The sequence below is a fragment of the Pocillopora verrucosa genome, chromosome 4 (assembly GCF_036669915.1).
Source record: "Pocillopora verrucosa isolate sample1 chromosome 4, ASM3666991v2, whole genome shotgun sequence".
NCBI classification, from domain to species: domain Eukaryota; kingdom Metazoa; phylum Cnidaria; class Anthozoa; order Scleractinia; family Pocilloporidae; genus Pocillopora; species Pocillopora verrucosa.
Genome location: NC_089315.1, coordinates 27,333,131 through 27,351,571, shown reverse-complemented (window position 1 = coordinate 27,351,571; position 18,441 = coordinate 27,333,131). Strand labels below are relative to the sequence as shown.

Sequence of the window (18,441 nt, the reverse complement as noted above, 5' to 3'; positions counted from 1 at the left end):
GATGTTCTTACCACATTTTGACGTCATCTGTGATCTATAAACTGAACATATGCACTGCAACTTGGAATCTATTTGTTTTTTATAATAAAGAATTAAATTATAATAAAGTTCGGGTATAACGCGCGCTGTCATTAGTTGAAAGAGCGTGCTCTATGAGAGTATAGAGCATAGAGCTGAGCTAAAGCTGTCATGCCATCTGCCAAAATGTTCGACTTTTTCCGGGACTTTTTTCTACCTTTTTCCCGATGATTAAAAGTTAAATTTCGGAACAAGCGAGCCGGCAAGTAGCAACAGAAGAATCAAATAAAGGTTTGTAAACATACCAGGCGCCGTAATTTACGTCATGGTTTATCTTCTGCTGTTGCAGCCATTCTTTGCATTTTGCACTTTTTTCAGCTCCAAAAGAGGGTTTCTTTCTTCGTCTTCGAGCTCTTCAACCTCAGTAACTGTTCGTCTTCGTTGGAAAAATTTTCGTTTTCTACAGTAAAGCTTCTGGGTGGTACAGGATTTGCAGTTTTGGGTAATTGATCTATGTTGTCTTCGGACGACTCGTCCAAATTTGCCACTATTATGAACAAAACTAATCGCCTCTTTCCCAGTTTCTTAGCTATTTTGCTCTCTGAGGTGCACATTGGTAGGTAGGTAGGTAGGTAAGGCCTGTTTTTAATTGTTGTTCCTCATTTGTTTGTTGCTGTTTTTGTTGTTTTTTTTTATTTTTCATTTTCTTGTGTGACCTTAAATAGATTAAATTGAATTTTTACAATTCATAAATATCAAGAATTACAAATAAAGAATATAAGGTACAAACAAACACGATCATCCTTCTACTACCTTCTCCTCCCTATTGGAGACAAAAACTAGCCAAAACCGTTGCCCTGGGATTTAAGATGGCGTCCTTGAGTGAACAAAGTCGAGTTAGGGGATTATTTGATTCTGTGACTTTGGGAGTAGTTCGATCGCTTGGTAAGTCCTCTTTTCAAATACTTAATTTATACTTACTTTAACAGAAGCGGGTTATTAAATTTAATGCAAAGCTCTGATTCAAATTTCATGAAACTCGAGGTAAAAACTGAAGTAAGCTCAGCTGTGAATATGCCACGCTTCCACTTTTTTTTTTCAGAAAAAAAGCCAGGTGTAACAGATTTCCGTCTACTTGATAGACGACAAGCGGAAAAACACATTATCCTTACTTGGGAGCTGGTAATATTTCATTTCCTTAATAAACATTAACGTGTGAAGTAACATTATATTGACCAGTGTGTTATGAGTAGCAAAAAACGATTACATACCATTCTCAACACTGTATATTTGATAGAAGAACATGTGTATCTTGCCAGAGGACTTGAAGAGTTTTTTCCTCACAACAAATGGACTTTTAATTCAGTAGAGCATCAAGTTTGATAATAATTAATGACAATGCATCTTTGAAAAAATAATGCCAGTAATAGTAAATGTTTCCTGGTGCCTTCACAGGCTGCAGGAAGCAGGAAACTTTGGTCATAAAGAGTTTTGGGTCACTTGGCTTGCAAGACTTCTTAGAATCATCACTGAACATTTTGACGGTTTGATTCGTTGTTTCATATCTATTTTCTCCATTTTATCAGGGAGTGTTTTACCACTGGGAAAAATGGAGCTGAATCCTGTGACAGGTCTAGTGTTGCTGTCTAAAGCAACATCTGTTAGAGACGACAAACCCTCATTGGCTGATTTAGATACTGATTCAGATGAAGAAGATGGCCAAGGTATTGACCAAACATGGGGACAGATCCAGGAATTTAACAGAGGGAGGGGGAGAGGGGAAGCATCCTTTGATTTAAAAAAAAAACAAACTATTTTTCTTTATGTTGGACCCTAACATATATAAGCAAAGGAATGATTCAGGCCAAGTGAATATATTTGTTAAGAAGTAATATGTGATCCCACATTTCAAGAAGCTTTCTTTCAAAACTTTGTCAGATCTGATGGAGAGGGATCTGAACCCCACTCATCCTACCCCCCTAGATCTACCACTGAAACAGGACCTTGAATACCATGATTTTGTCAATAATAAAGATCTGTCCCAGCTAAAACTGAGAAGTGCTAGTGATCATCAGATGATGTTCTTTCCTTTGTTTTCAATTCCTCACCAGGTCATATAAAACCACACTTTGATAATCGCTGCAAGGTTTTTGAGCTGGATCCATGTGACAGCTATGGTAAAGTCTGTTTGGTTTACAAAGACATCAAAGCTGGTGGGTGAAGTTGGACAGTTCAAATAAAATCGTAGATTTTTCCAAGCTGCCAAATGGTTGACATAGATGTGTGGTTCAATTTTATCTTTGGTTCAAATTTTGTTTTCTTTTGTTTTTGGGTATTGTAATGTATGATAACAAGTTTGAAACAAAGGAAAATAAAATTTGAACCAAGGATAAAATTGAACCAAAACATAGACATTCTTTTATATCAACTAAGTTCTTGGTATTGGAATATCCATCATTTTTTCTGTCTCTTCTCTGCAAGTTTGCTAGTTCTCAAAATTAGAGGATTTTTGGTATGTGCCCAAAATAGAGAAGTAAAAACTTGACAATCCTCATCACAATATCCTCTTTTCTCAGGAGTAACAACAGGACAACCTGAGATCTGGTTTCTTGACCGTTCACTGGAATGGTGGTATCTTGCTTCATCTTTCACTGATTATTTCAGAATGATGATAGTACATCTTGGCCTTCCTCTCTGGCAATATCTTTTTACTGCAACAGGTCTAAGTCCAGAAACAAAGGTAGGCATAACTTAATTTGTGATTTTGTATCAAGTTAATCAATCACTTATTATTGACTGAAGATTAATGCACTGGATTGGAAGGTCCTGATTTGACCACCATTGACTGAGTGGTAAATATGATGTGTTGTTGGGAAAGACTGTTGACACTGTCATATTACGTCATACCACGCGCTCCCATCGGACCTGTGGGAAAAAACGTGGTATCGGACCCGCCATTTTGATTTCGCCCATGTTGTCATGTAGTAGCTGTTGCGTTATTGAATAAAGAGTTTAAATGGAAAAATTGTGACATGGATGTCGGAAGTGGGATCGATTTACACCAATAGAGGAATTCTCACCGCTAGAACAACCAAGAAAACCGGTACGTACGATTTTACAGTGTTTACTACAAAGTCCTGTCTTATCGTGCAATTTAGCCAAAAATGAGCGACTTGGTTGGGTTTGAAGTACCAAAAATGGACTGGACCCCTGGCCCAGATTTATTAACTAGATTCAAGAGATTCCGCCAAAAGTGTGAACTGCTACTTGATGGACCGTTAAAAGCTCGAGACGGCACTCAAAAATGCAAATATGTGCTGCTATGGTCAGGCGATTACGGAATAGACTTATTTAACACTTGGTCGCTAACCGAAGACCAACAAAAAGACCTGAAAGAATACTGGAAAAGATTCGAAGACCATGTTAAACCACAAGCAAACCATATCTTGAACAGATATTATCTACGAGGTCTGAAACAGAATAATCGTCCCCTAGCCACCTTCCTGACTGAAGCAAGGCTACTCATACAGAGCTCAGGTTACCCACCTGACTTACATGACGAACTCATGCGTGACACATTAGTTTTCGGCACCGATTCGGAAGAGGTCAGACGAAAATGCATTGCCCGCGGTAATGAATTAACCTTTGCAAGGGCAAAAGAAATTGCACGAACTGATGAGGCTACCCAGATGCAATTAAAAGCAATGAGTGACACTACAAACCCAAAGCAAGAAGAAGGGGAAGTCAATGCAATCAGCAGAGGAAACAAGCCCAGAAACCAGCCCCACCAAAGGTACACCAGTGGTAGAGGAAACAGACGACGTGACAACAACCTAAGACAGTGCTACAGATGTGGAGACACACCACACACCAAAGACCAGCAGTGCCCAGCCACTGGAGTAGAATGCTTCAACTGCAACAAACGCGGTCATTTTAGCAAAGTTTGCAAGTCTAAAACAAGGTCAGATGTGATGACCCTACAAAAAGAACAACCTGATGGTGTAACAAGTGAATGCACAAGCTACGACAAAGTCTTCCTGGGAACACTAGAAGCCCGAGACAGCCCCAGTACCTCAATGATCGCAAGCATTGAACAAAAAGAAAAACAACGCACCAAAGTCATGACTGAAATACAAGTCACGGTAGACCCCCATGATACACACCTGATACCTATTATCTGCAAGGTCGACACTGGTGCAGAAGTTAATGTCATCTCCAAAAACGACTATGACAGACTCAACCGCAGTTCCCAGCAGATACCCCTTGGCCCAACACACCACAGGATTACTGCGTATGGAGGCCACGCCATCAAGACCCTTGGAACCTGTCCACTATACGTCCATCAAAATGGCAGCAGTAAAGAAGTCGTTTTCAATGTTACTGACGTACCAGGACCTACAATGCTTGGCTGTAAAACCTGCGAGGAACTTGAGCTGGTAAAATTTAATTGCAGCCTAGAAACCTCCAAAGAAGACAAAGAGACCCGCCTTAAAGAACACAGACCATGCAAACCGCACCAAAGGACCAGCAGATACCCTAGCCGTCTAGACACTGAAACATACCCCCCACTGGACAGGATAACCTTCTTCAACAACTTCGGAGACTGCTTTGAAGGCCTGGGAACCTTCAATATGAAACCTTATCACATCACCCTAGACTCCAATGCTGAACCTGTCATCCACGCACCACGTACCATACCAGTACACCTTCGAGACATGTTTAGAAAGGAAATCAACACCATGGTAGAACTTGGAGTGCTCATACCCGTAAGCGAACCCACAGACTGGGTTAATAGCATCGTCCTCTCTGAAACAACCAACGGCAAAGGAGAAGTCACCAAAATCAGAGTCTGCCTCGATCCACGTGACCTAAATAAGGCAATAAAACGCGAACACTACTACACCAAAACAATTGATGAGGTAGTCACACAGCTTAGTGGTGCCAAATTCTTTAGTGTTGTTGATGCCAAAAAGGGCTACTGGCATGTACCATTAGACGAAGCCAGCTCCTACCTGACTACTTTCAACACCCCGTTCGGGAGATACCGTTTCACCCGGCTCCCCTTTGGCCTTATTGTATCACAAGATGTGTTCCAGAAACACTTAGATTCAGCACTGGAGGGCCTGAAAGGAGTCACCGGCATTGCAGACGATACATTCATATACGGAGCTACAGAGGAAGAGCACGATGCGAACATGGTAAACCTCATGATCAGATCCAGGGAAAGGGGAATCAAATTCAACAAAGACAAAGTACAGCTCAAATGTCAGGAAGTCAGCTTTTTCGGCCACAAATGGACCCAGGATGGAATCAAACCAGATGACAGTAAGATATCTGCAATCCAGAAGATGACCCCACCTGAGAACCGCAAAGACCTCCAAAGCTTCTTAGGCCTCGTAAACTACCTTACAAGATACTCAGGGCGATTGGCTAGCCTCACAGCACCACTGCGAGAACTTACCAAGAAGGACACCGCATATGTATGGGGACCTGAACACGACGACTCATTCAACCAAGTCAAACAGGAAATCACATCAATGGGAGTCCTCAGATACTTTGACCCAAACATCGAGTCTGTCATTCAAACTGACGCTTCCCAGAAAGGAGTAGGCGCCGTCCTTTTGCAGCAGGGGCAACCTGTATGCTATGCCTCCAAAGCACTTACAGACACAGAAAAAAACTACAGCAACATTGAGAGAGAAACACTTGGTGTAGTATGGGGCCTAGAGAGATTTAACTACTACATTTTTGGGAAGCACTGTACAGTAAACACTGACCATAAACCTCTTGAGGCGATTTTCAAGAAGCGACTGTCCAGTTGCCCACCTAGATTACAGAGGTTCTTGATGAGAGCCCTGAAATACGACGTTACGGTCAACTACGTAAAAGGTCCTGATGTACCAATAGCCGACGCTCTCTCAAGAGTCAGCCCCCAGCCTACCCCTAGCAGCAGTCAACTTTCAGAGATATATGTCCACCACGTCACACAACATCTCCCTGCAACTCCAACAAAGCTACAACAGATCCGTGACGAAACAGGGAGGGATCCTGTATTGTCTCTGTTAAAAGAAATGGTCTTTGAAGGATGGCCACAGAAAAGAGAAGAGTGCCCCCAACTGCTACATGGCTATTGGAATTTCAGAGAAGAGCTGACCATCGAGGACGGCTTAGTACTAAAAGGAGACCGCATCGTGATACCTCCTACTCTCAGACCTGAAATCCTGAACATCATACACCAAGGCCACCTAGGGCAAGAGAAATGCCTTTTACGAGCACGTACATCCGTTTTCTGGCCTGGAATTACAAAGGAAATCATCAACCAAGTTAACCAGTGCGAACCCTGCCAGAAATACCAAAATAAAGCAAGGAAAGAGCCAATACTACAGCCAGAACCGCCACACCGACCATGGGAAAGACTCAGTTCGGACTTGTTCGAATTTAGAGGGCAGCAATACCTCCTGTTGACAGATCAATACAGCAGATTTCCTGTCATCAGGAGACTAACAAGCACCACGTCATCTGCAGTTATCAACCATCTGAAGAGCATCTTTGCAGAACACGGCATCCCTACGCAGTTGACGACCGACAACGGACCGCAGTACAGTTCGGCAGAATTCAAGCATTTTATGAACGTCTACGGGGTAGAACACATTACTAGCTCCCCCCTATACCCCCAATCCAACGGGTTTGCTGAGCGAATGGTCCAGACCGTGGAAAACATTCTCCAAAAGTGCGATGAAAATAAAGAGGACCCGTACCTTGCTCTCCTATCATACCGGGCCACTCCCTTGGATCACCAGCTGAAATCCCCAGCAGAACTGCTCACCAACAGAAAATTTAAAACTAGATTACCAGCATGCCATAGAGTCCTCCTCAACCACTCTCACCATGAGGTCATGAAAAGTAAGCTCATAGCCCGTCAGGAGAAACAAGCCCACTATTACAACCAGCATTCAGGACCACCCAAAAAGCCATTCGAAGCTGACCAACCCATCCGCACGTACAACCACCACTCACAAACCTGGGAACCTGGCATTATTGTAAAACCCGCCAAACAGCCAAGATCTTACATCATCAGATCCAGCAGTACAGGTACCACCTATCGAAGAACACGGGCCCAACTGAAACCAGACACAACTGCAGTGAGGGGAACACAATGCCAGCGGGTGGAAACCCCAGTATACAACTAGTCTTGCCCCAGTCAGTCACACACAGACATCGCACAAAAACGGTGCAGCCCCCAGACCAGGATCTGGCGAAACAGTGCCACTGAACAACATCCCCCAGGGACCCTCAGACATAGCTGGAGGATATGTGACCAGATCTGGGAGGACTGTGACACCTGCACAAAGGCTGGATCTATAAGAGTAGAGACGCTAAAGAATAGACTTATAAGTATAAGCACAGGAGGGATATCCTTTCAACCAGTATTGTAATGTTCTGGAGATATGATAAGTTCCATTTTTTTTTTGTCGTTATTATTATTATTACATCGGTAGAAAGGGGGATGTCATATTACGTCATACCACGCGCTCCCATCGGACCTGTGGGAAAAAACGTGGTATCGGACCCGCCATTTTGATTTCGCCCATGTTGTCATGTAGTAGCTGTTGCGTTATTGAATAAAGAGTTTAAATGGAAAAATTGTGACAGACACCAGAAATTCTAATTCTCTCAACTTTGAAGTTTATGATAAATGTGTACTAGAAACAGTTTGGAAAAATTTTGGAAGTGCATTCGCTTAAGGAAGAGCAACTTGCAATGAAGTTTTCAGAGCAGACTCTCTCTTTTGGTGTTCATGGTTTTTGCAGTTAAAAAGTTCCTTATTTATTTCTGAGGGTTGGTATCTCTGCAGAAACTTGGTGGAAACGGATGGGAAATCATTTCTTCTGTTTACAGCAATGGTTCAATCTCTATGCACCTACTAGATTAGCCATTGACATGGCCAATGTGGAGCAAAAGGTCCAACAGAAGCCAAATTCAACAGAAAGAAATAAGTCCGCTACAAATCTTCCTTTCAACCCATTAGATGTAAACAGACTCTTTAGAGGTAAAACTAACAAAGGAAAGAGTAAGCTATCTCAGGCAAAGAAACCACCTCTGGGAAAGACTCAAAACTCAAGTCAGGGTCGACAGGGGCAGTCTGGTAGATCAGCACCAAGATGAAAACAACATGTTTTAAATTTCTCCACTTTGCGAGATGTAATTACCATTATAGCTGTTTTATAAGACTGAGGTACAGCTCTTTACCTTAAAGTGCACTTTGATGTGTGTTTCATGAACAGCAAAGCCACAACTTTTGTCTTAAAAGCACCAAAGGGATAAATTACTGGAAACTAACTTACTGGAAGTCAAGGTTACCTATTGCTTTTGAAAATAGCAGAAATGAAAATGGAATTATTTTGTAAATGATATTGTAAATCACCACCTTCCCCAATCTCAAATTTGTACTGGAGACAGAAAAGCAAAACAGTTTTGAGCAGGGTTCTATCAACATAATAATATTACAAAGAAATGATGATGTGTTGACAGTTCTGTTACTGATCAAATCAAAACGGAGCAAATGAGTACTTTACCCTTTAACTCCTAGAAGTGATGGACGTGTAACTTCTCCCCGTAAAATCCATCCATTATCCATGAAATAGGTACTAAGAATACTCACACTCATCAGGTGAAAGTTTTTATCCTGATCTAACACCAAATTCTTGTAACTTATTGACAAAGAAATGTTTAGCAGCTAGAGGGAAGAATTGACAATCACATCTTGGAAGTTAAAGGGTTAAAGTTTCAATGATTAACTATTTTGTTCAAATTCAATAAACCATAAGTCATATGAATGTAAGTATCCAGGATAAAGATCGGATTCAAGTTAGAATTCTACCTTTTGGTTAATATACATTTCCTTGTAAATTTAACTTCTTACTTTCTGTTTTATAATTCTTATGATGTTAGTTCTGAGAATTTGGTATTGGATGAACTAATACATATAATCCTCTAATTGATATATATAAATTTTTTTAATTCTCATCACTTGTTTGCTTGATATTGTAAGGAGAAATTCTGTCTTGATCACTCGTAGGAGTGAGAGGGTTATCAAACATATCTACCTTGTGCGCCATGTTATGATATCACTGTTACTTGACGATAGCTCATCTGAACTGTTATTGATTTGATGCGAGCTATCTGATAGTTCACTTGTTGGTACAGGTGAATCACTATCCCCGTCAGTGGAAACTGATAATGATGATGATGATTTGTGTCCAGATGCCAGGCCTGATTCAGAATCAGATGAATTCTCATTGTCATTCTCTTCTTCTGAATGAGAAGAAAAGCCCTGTGATTCTTCAGTATACTTGACTGTTCTATTTAAATAAAAAGTACAGTCAAGGATTATAAAGGGAAGATGGCTCTGCAGCCAATGCTAAATTCAAATAAGGCTCTTGTTTTCTGAAGGTAACTGATCTTCTTGCTAGCTGTTTTACCCTCTTAAAATTTAGTTGCAAAGGAATTTCAGAGTTATGGGTAACCCAGTCTCCTATATCTAGAATGGCTGTGAAGGAGAGTGGAGGTAACTTATCTTCTCGCTAGCTGTTCTGCCCTCTTGAAAATGATTAATTTCCAAGGAATTTCCGAGTTCTAGGTAACCCAGTCTCTTACGTCCTGAGAGGGGCTGCAAAGGAGACTGCAGTCTCCGTTGTTACCTCCAGCTGAAGGTAACTTCTAGCTACAGTAGCTGTTGTGCCTCTTTGAAAGTTACTAATTGCAAAGGAATTTCATCGGGACTCACCACCCAAGTCTCAACACCCATTTTTCTATTTTTCAAACTCAAACCTCCTGTCATAACCAGAGCTCTGAAATCTACAAAACAACTTTTAACAGCGAAAAATCACTTTATTGACTTAAATCAACTATAGTTATTAACATGTTACCATAATGACTTAAAGTAAGGTTATGAGTAAGTACTATTTGATCAACACTAAAACTGAGAGATCCTTTCTGTAACTCTCACAAAGCTTTCTTCCAAGGTTTTTGTGCATTTGGAAGCAAGAAAAATTTTCTAGATAATTGATTTCTAGTCGTTATCAGGCACAAACGTCCTTTCTTTATGCCAAGTATAGCATTCTCCCCCACTTTAGTAAAAGAGTACAAGAGCCTCCTGAAAAGTTATTCTAGACTTTGGCAGAAAAAATGACTATCTAAAAAGTGAATAAAGTTTAGCGTAATTTGAACGTGCCATCACATGAAGTATTTAAAAGCGCTAGTACCCTGATTAATGACAAATGAATCAGATCCGAATTGATCTAGTCTGATAACTGAGACGGCTCCTACGCTTAAATAGGCGCCCTCCCCCAAATAAGCGCTTACTAGGCCTTTCTCGTTTGCACTCAGCAACATTTGAGCGACTTTTAGCGTCTGGAGCAATTTTTTGCGGTTCTAGCCAACTCGAGCAATTTTTGCCTTTCTGAGAATGTTTTTAACATAATCAGGGTTTAGAGCACATATCAAGCACGAAAAAAATTGCGATCCTTATCTGATATAATTAGAACGGATAATTGGCTGAAATGAAGCCCAAAAAAAATCCATCTTCGTTTCTATTTTTTTCCAGATTATTCTTAAATTACACCCATATTTGTAAGTAACTTCTTAAAGCTAAGTTTCAAGCTATATTTCTTTTTGGATGTTAGAAATTATTGTGTAGAATGAAAAATAAAGCTTTTAATTACTGCCTACAAACAAAATTTCAAGAAATTTAAGTAGCAACTTTATTAATATAAGCAATTTTTTAGCAACTTTTTGACATTTCAGAGAGCAACTTTTCAGCATTTTGCGAGCACAATTGGGACAGACCTGGCATCTGCTCCCTTGCCTATAAAATAAATTTGTATTGCCACTTTATATAGAACTTTTTAAGCTTCAGCTACAGTGGAATTAGTACAGGTTAATAGATTCCTTACGAGCGCCCCCCCCTCGAATAAACATCCCTCTTCCGATAAGCGCCCCTACCTTTAGCCAAAATTATAAGTAAGCGCCTGGCAGATGCTTATTCGAGGAAATACAGTTATTGAAATGTATATGAATATGGAGAACCAACTTCACAAATTTTTTTTTTTGTGCAAAATACGAACAAGTGCAAATTCTTTACCTGCTTATTTATTGGCCAATTGGAAACTGTATTTGCATTAAGGACACGTTTAAGCGAAAGTAGTTTAGCACTAAACGTTAACAAAAGTGTTGCCATGTGCTCTTCATTGGAAAAATGTGATGTTTACCCAGCCATGACCAGCGCTATTATAGCAACATTCATTAAACTGACTTGTTCCATCGTTAAAAGAACCTCCCCCTCCCCCACAGGAAATATGTTCGTTAGCCCCACCACTTCCCCCAGAATAACCTCCACCTCCGCCCGGTCCATTCTCTGGTGTACAAAAACCACCGCCACCTCCAAACCCTCCCCACCAATGCCATCCACCCTCTCCCCCTTGATGATATCCGAAACCTCCTTTCCCCCCACTATAATACGTTGGGCATTTTGAATCGTGTCCATTTGTGTGGAAGCCGCCGCCGCCGCCACCTATAATACAATCAAAAAATGATCAGTGGTTCTCTTAAAAATAGCACCTTTAAATTTGAGTTATTGCGATCAAACAACGATTCCAGTGTTTCGCAACGAAGTTTATTTCTTGGTTTTTTGAGGCTTAATTATTGCATGGATATTGTTAATGAAAAGCTTGTGAGGACAAGTCAGCTTTAGGGTTAGCTTCGACTCTCTGTTTAGTGTTTCTATTTAATCCAGGTTCAATATTAGCGAATAAGAAGCCTTGTCATCTGTTTCGACGTCTTCTCCTGCCGTATATTCGTGGATCGCTATAGAGAATTGGACAAATGTGCAGGAAATTCAAAAAAGGAAAAAGCCAAATCTGACAGAATTTTAACTGCTTGTATGAGGCGTTTCCAAAGTATTATGAAAGGAAAACTTAAAAATAATTTCGATAACTATTGATTTAATAAATCATTCGAAATCTGATTATTAGCGACTTACTCTCTCATTTGGTTGAAGATCCTGAAGGATGGCAGTGGAATGCAACGAAAATCTTAGTATTTGTAAAAAGAAAATTCTCCACCTACCAGAAAGCGAACCATTTGTAGGTCCTCCATGTCCGTTGCTTCCCCCCGAACCCAATGGCGAGTTGTCCCCTGCATTCCCTGTGGTGCTTGTGGACGCATCACATCTCAGATGTTGTTCTGACATATTTTTAATTCCCCCTCCACCTCCAGCTATTATCAAAGGCGTGTTGTCTTCTTTCACTACGAATGTACCTCCTCCGCCTCCAGCAGTTTGTTTGTTGTGATTTCCTCTTTTCCCTTTCTGACCAACAAGGACATGTATGATCTCATCTTTTGTCAAATTAAAGTTTCCAATCATCCGTGCCCCTCTTCCTCCGTTCTTGATGATACTGTCCTTACCGTATCCCCCGGAAGCTCCTATTGCTTCTATTCTGTATTCACCAGTATGTGGCACAGTCCACTGTTGAATACCGCTGGACACTGCAACTTGTCCGTCATGATCCTGACCTGTGTAGTAACTACCAATCGACTCTGAACCTTTCCATCCACTCTTACCAAGATTTGTAAACACAGCTGTAAACCCTGTGCAATAAACAAAAAATAAAAGAGAGAATTTTGATACTAGTAAGAATTTGTCAAAATTGTAGTAGGAATTGTTTATAATGCCCACTACCACTTAGGAAAAATATTCCTGTAAATTCGGTAGAAAAAGATAAAGAAGAAACATCTCCTGAGAATTCCTCTAACAAGTAAGAATACTTGGTTGATACATCGCCTAAGATCCAATGAAAGATAAAATCAGTAGGAGTCAGAGGCGCTGAAGGAACAAATAGATCAATCAAAATGCACGCTTCCTGGCCCATGGGACGCTTTTTCCGAAAAGTGGAGAGGACGGGAAATGTCAAGAAAGCGCCCTGATGGCAAGGTTGACCTTGTGCAGCAGAAGGAAAAAATTCTAAGGAATAAAGTTTCGATGGCAGTAAGAAGTTTGCTTACCATTCGTGATAAAAAGATTCGTGAAATCTTAAGAGACAGAAATGAGATGAAGAATGCTCAACAGATTGTGCAAAGTAGACAAGAATACCATTAAAAAATGCTTTAAAAAAGAGGAAGATGGAACGAATCTTGACGTCAATAGATGACACAAACCGTAAATCGTTATCTTTTACAGAATGGATGAATAAACATATCCCTATGGTGTCTCCCTCAATGAAAAATAGTGGCCTGAATTAAAAAGAAGCTAAAGAGAAAAGCACTTCTACCCCTGTGCCACGAGTTTCTTTCTTCTCTTTCCTGGTATCAAACTTTGTCTTTAGACATACCTAGAATCTAGCAGCGTGCCTGGCCTACTCTTCTGCTTCTGCTATCGATTCCGATACCGAAATTTCAGGTTGGTCACCACCGAGATGAAAAACCCTGTATCTTTTCATAGTAAAAAGGCCTAAACTTTGAGGAGAGTTTTGAGGATAGGACTGTTTTGAAATTTCTGTAAATACATTTTCCTTATCTTTCTCCTTAACTCACACTGCAACTTATTTAACATTCAAAATTTAAAAAACCCTCGCGCTACAGTACTGTCATCAGTACGAGCATTAACATTCAAAACTCAAAAACTTTTGCATCACTGTCACTCGTGCTAAGAAGTTTGTTCGAACCTCTTCGCGTCCCTTTGAAAAAAAACGATCTTTCGCGCTGTAATGACGCGAGCTAAACAAGAAATTATCTTTGCGCCTTCACCAACATTCACATTTATAAAAATTATTGTGCCATAATCGTCTCTGAAACCAACCATGACTCCCTTTGCGACTTCATCGAGCCTAAACATTTTCGCATCCATTACGTCTTTAAAAAACTCACGCTCTTTCGAGCTACTGTTGCCCAAGCCGCACAAGGAACTCCCTTTGCAACTTACTAAACATTCAAATCATAAATTTTCGCGCTCTTGTTGCACGAGCCATACAATTAACTCTTTCTACAACTTCCTAACCATTCAGCATGTTTTGCGTAATTCTAAAAATCACGCTCTTTCGTGCCATCGTTGCACGAGACGAACCAAAAACGATCTGCGACATCATCAACAGTGTGTATTCGAAAATATTTTAGCGCCATTGTCGATCGAGCCAAAAAATTACAATATTTTGGCTATTGTCTCTCTATGAAATTCCCTCTGCGATTTCACTGAGCCCAAAAGTTTTCCGCGTCGTTCAGAAAATCACCCACTTTTGCTTTATTGTCGTATAAGCTTATCGAAAAACCATCCAAAATCACAAACCTTCGCTCTCTTGTCGATCGAAGCCCACTTTTTCTTGAACTATAAATCGAGTTTGCTGTTTTGAAATTTGCGCTCTTTCTACGTCATTTATTTCTCGTTCTACAGTGAAAGGTCTACATCGCAATAACAATGCTAAGGTAACTCACAGATTATAGAGACGCATGTCGCAAGAAAAAACAGTTGCTTTGGTTTAGCGTCATTGATATCCAGTGGTTATTCACTTGTTAAAGAATTTCACGAAAATGTTCTCGAAGTTTAAGCAAGAAAAACCCTCGCATGTCCCCGAGCCAGAAATTCGGACTGGCATAATTCCCTTCAGCTTATTAAGGCATGCGACGCAGAAAAAAAGTCCACGAGAATGAGAAATAAGCCAGTTGAAGAAAGAAAAAGCGATGGCTTTGTTAGAAGAAGCATGCGAGGAGGCGAATGATACTCTCATAAGAAGGTTTGGAGGCAGTGGCCTCACTTACGTGTCTGTATATTTCCTGAACCAGCAGCCGAAAGTCGATCTTGATGGTCTACTTCGCTGCGATGGTCTACTAAGGTTTACTTAAAGTCTACCTTACGATATGCGATTTCCGATAATTTTTCCGAGATGAAACTGGGCGACGAAGCTTATCGTAAAGCCCTATCGTGAGGATGAACACCACGTTACCGGAACGAACTACACGCTTGTTTACCACTCCGCCAAGCATAGGATAGTTGAAGCGAAAGACAAAATTCGGGAATGGGAAAATGCATGCAGTAAGTGTAATGAGATAGCATGATAGTTTACAAACGGTTACCTATGCAGTTCGTTCCATTTCCTTGAAATCCATCTTTACACGTGCAGCTGTGAGATCCCAAGGTATTGTTACATTTAGCATTCACATCACAGGTGTGTGTTTCGTCAGTGCATTCGTCCAAATCTAGAACATTATAGAAGAAATGTCATGAACATGAAACCTTTTTTTTATGTTTCTGTCATGTGTTTTGTTAATGTTTGTTATTCTTGATTTATTTTTATCGTAGAGAAAAGTAAGGTGAGATAAGAAAGCATAATGTGTTACGAACAGTTACCTGTGCAGTAAGTTCCATTTCCATGAAATCCATCTTTACACGAACACTTGTAAGATCCCAAGGTATTGTTACAATCAGCATTTACATCACAGTTGTGTGTTCCGTCAGAGCATTCGTCCAAATCTAGACCATCAAAAAAGAAGTATCATTTAAATGAAACCTGTTTTTCTGTTTTTTCTTGTGTTTTGTTAATGTTTGTTTGTTTTTATTTCTTGATTTGCTTTTATTTTAAAGTCACCTCCCAAAAGTAAGGTGAGATAAGATAGCATGATCTGTTCCAAACAGTTACCTGTGCAGTTAGTTCCATTTCCATGAAATCCATGTTTGCACGTGCACTTATAAGATCCCAAGGTATTGTTACACTCAGCATCCTTATCACAACTGTGTGTTCCGTCAGTACACTCGTTCAAGTCTAGAACATTAAGAAAGAAGCATCATTTAAATGAACCTATTTTTTATGTTTTGTCTTGTGTTCTGTTCTGTTATGGTTTGTATTCAATTCATAAAACTGGGAGGGTGAAATAAAAAAGCATGATAGGTTAAAAACAGTTACCTGTGCAATTGTTTTCATTCTCTTGAAATCCATATTTACACGTGTGGTTGTAAGATCTCAGGGTATTGTTACACTCAGCATTTACATCAGAGCCATTTGTTTCTTTACCAGAATCATCTATGTCTTAGACAACAAAGTGAGCATCACAATTATGTCAAGGTTGTTGTTTTAACGCTTATGTTAACGTTTCCTGTTGTCAGATAAGAATACTTACCAGTACAGTTTGTCTCAATTTCTTGATATCCCTCCTTACGCCTGCAGATATACGATCCGATGGTGTTATTGCATGTCGTATTGCCTTCGCAGCTGTGTTTCTTGGTGATACACTCATCTATATCTAAATGAAAATTAGACAAAATAATGATAATGATAATGACGACGATAAAAAAATAAAAGAGAAAGGCTGAAAGCAGAGATTGGAGAACTTAATGCTTTTCATCGTCTCGGTGATAAATTTATCGAATGATGGTATCATCTCTGATCTTGGCGTAGAAGTTGTATCCAGTTTTACTGACATCCGCTTCAGAAGTTGTTCATTGTAAAAAATAGTAAAAGAAAAAACAAATTTATCATCTTACTGATTGGGAACAAATTGCAGAGGATTGCTCACCTTCACCACAATCATGGCCTTCAAATCCAGATCCAAGAACACATAAACACTGATAACCTCTGTCTGTAAACCCAGCTTGGCATGTTGCATTATTCTTGCAAGGATTTCTGGCACAAGCATTCTTACGAACAAAACGAATAGGAGCACTTTAATTTTTGTGTTTACCTTCTGCGCATGCGTTCGTGTTTGCGAGTTCTGAATGTTATGCAGGTTTGTCAAATCTATACGTCCTCTGTAATGGTCCTCGTGTGTGCTCTCATTTATATGCCCATATGTTCCACGCAAGCTGGCTTATTTTTCAAGAAAATGTCTGCGTTGAACATAGGTTCTCTTTACACACGTGGCACTGTTCAGAGCGAGAAAAAAAAAGTGTCTAAATCCTCAAAATGTATAACAACAACTCCGGAGGTGGGGATATTAAATTAATAATAATAAAAAATAATATGCTTCTCCCAATTCTCTATTTCAAAGGTTAAACGTGTAAGTATCATAACCTTTCTTTTGGTTGTTGGAAGGAGAATTAATAGGAGGGGGATAGGCTAGGGAATCCTTGGTCTTGTTAAGAAGCTTCGACGAGACAAAGAATTTCATTCTCTTGGCTAATAAGCGTCATCCTCACCTCAGCACCGCGGTAAATATAACTTTCGTTTTTCACCAGATCTTTATCGTGTTCAATAGTAGCGTTATTCAGATCACACTTGTGTGTTCCAGACAGCTGTATTATCGTATGGAAGTTATAACTGACGCAGTTAGGTTCCAGGTAGCATTGCGCCATGCAGAGATCCTCGTCGAATACTTCAATAGTTCGAACCGTGTGATTCTCCAACCTGTAGCCAGGTCTAGGAAAACTGGTAAACTTCAAATTACGGCAGTTACCTGGTGAAATATTGCGTTAAGTTAGAAAGTGGCTATGTAGTATTAAGCACATCTTTTGAAACTCGAAATCGAGAGCAGTGTTAGTGCTCAATTATTGCTTTGTTTTCCTTTTGTGTTTTTGCCACGAGAATAACACCAGTCGAGTGATTCTAATTTATACTCTGAGTAATCACTTCTATTTTCATCTTCCTTCGCGGACACTCGTATAGTATATAAAGTTTAAATTCATGCAAATCATGAGCATGTCAGAGCAACAGCGATCATGCTGAGGTCCATCGCGACTAGCTTATCATAGCGATCTCCGGTCATTACAGTGCAGCAAACCTCAGAAATAACATCGGTCGCCCTTCGAGTGAACTGAACTAAGAGCTTACTCTGATATCCTTCCCGATGCGTTGAGTGGGCCACATCACTCACACCAGCCGAGTTTTTCGGCGCTGTCATCCCGAGCAATCTTTTTCCTGTGAATTCGGCTATCGTTCATTCAAAAAACACACGCCTTGCGCCGTTTGTTTTCTAATTGTCACTGTGTTTTTATGAGTCACAATTCGGCCGGATTTCATTAAAATTTTCACGATAGCTGAACGCTAAGACACTTAAGGCAAAAGTGTTATATTCGGTTCACCGAACTATTTCAGTTTGTGAACTATTGCAGATTGTAGGCGTTGATAGTTTGTGAACTTAGATGGTTTAACATTTTTGACAGCTTCAGACGTGCTTAACCAATTAGTTCATTTGAATCACTCTAATGAGTATACTGATTGCTTTATTGTAGCCTGCTTTAGGAGAGTATAGAGTATGCTGACAACACTGTTGTTCGCTCAGGAAGTAAGGTTTGTTTTGAAAATTGAAATTACTGCGTAGGGAATATAACGGATTTTTTCCTTTAAAACAAATAAAGAAGCCTTGACCGTGCCCTGTTCTGTTATGAAGCACTTTGGAAGTGGCTTGAGCACTCAAGAATTGGTGAGAAACACTCGGCGAGTA

At 40.1% G+C, this 18,441-nt stretch overlaps 1 protein-coding gene and 1 pseudogene across 1 annotated transcript in view; one reads left to right on the top strand and one right to left on the bottom strand.

Moving 5' to 3' along the window:
* Positions 1-887: 887 nt before the first annotated feature.
* LOC131775277 (tubulin polyglutamylase complex subunit 2-like) lies at positions 888-8,912 on the top strand (annotated as a pseudogene).
* Positions 8,913-11,055: 2,143 nt separating this feature from the next.
* LOC136280218 (uncharacterized) overlaps positions 11,056-18,441 on the bottom strand; it is an 8,673-nt gene continuing 1,287 nt past the window's right edge. The window contains exons 2-10 of the mRNA XM_066165101.1: positions 17,198-17,454; positions 16,579-16,699; positions 16,183-16,305; positions 15,969-16,091; positions 15,705-15,827; positions 15,416-15,538; positions 15,142-15,264; positions 12,145-12,666; positions 11,056-11,590 (exon numbers count right to left, since the gene is read on the bottom strand). Of these exons, the coding sequence (XP_066021198.1) occupies positions 11,265-11,590; positions 12,145-12,666; positions 15,142-15,264; positions 15,416-15,538; positions 15,705-15,827; positions 15,969-16,091; positions 16,183-16,305; positions 16,579-16,699; positions 17,198-17,454 (1,841 nt within the window). The 3' untranslated portion in view covers positions 11,056-11,264. The remainder of the gene's footprint in view (positions 11,591-12,144; positions 12,667-15,141; positions 15,265-15,415; positions 15,539-15,704; positions 15,828-15,968; positions 16,092-16,182; positions 16,306-16,578; positions 16,700-17,197; positions 17,455-18,441) is intronic.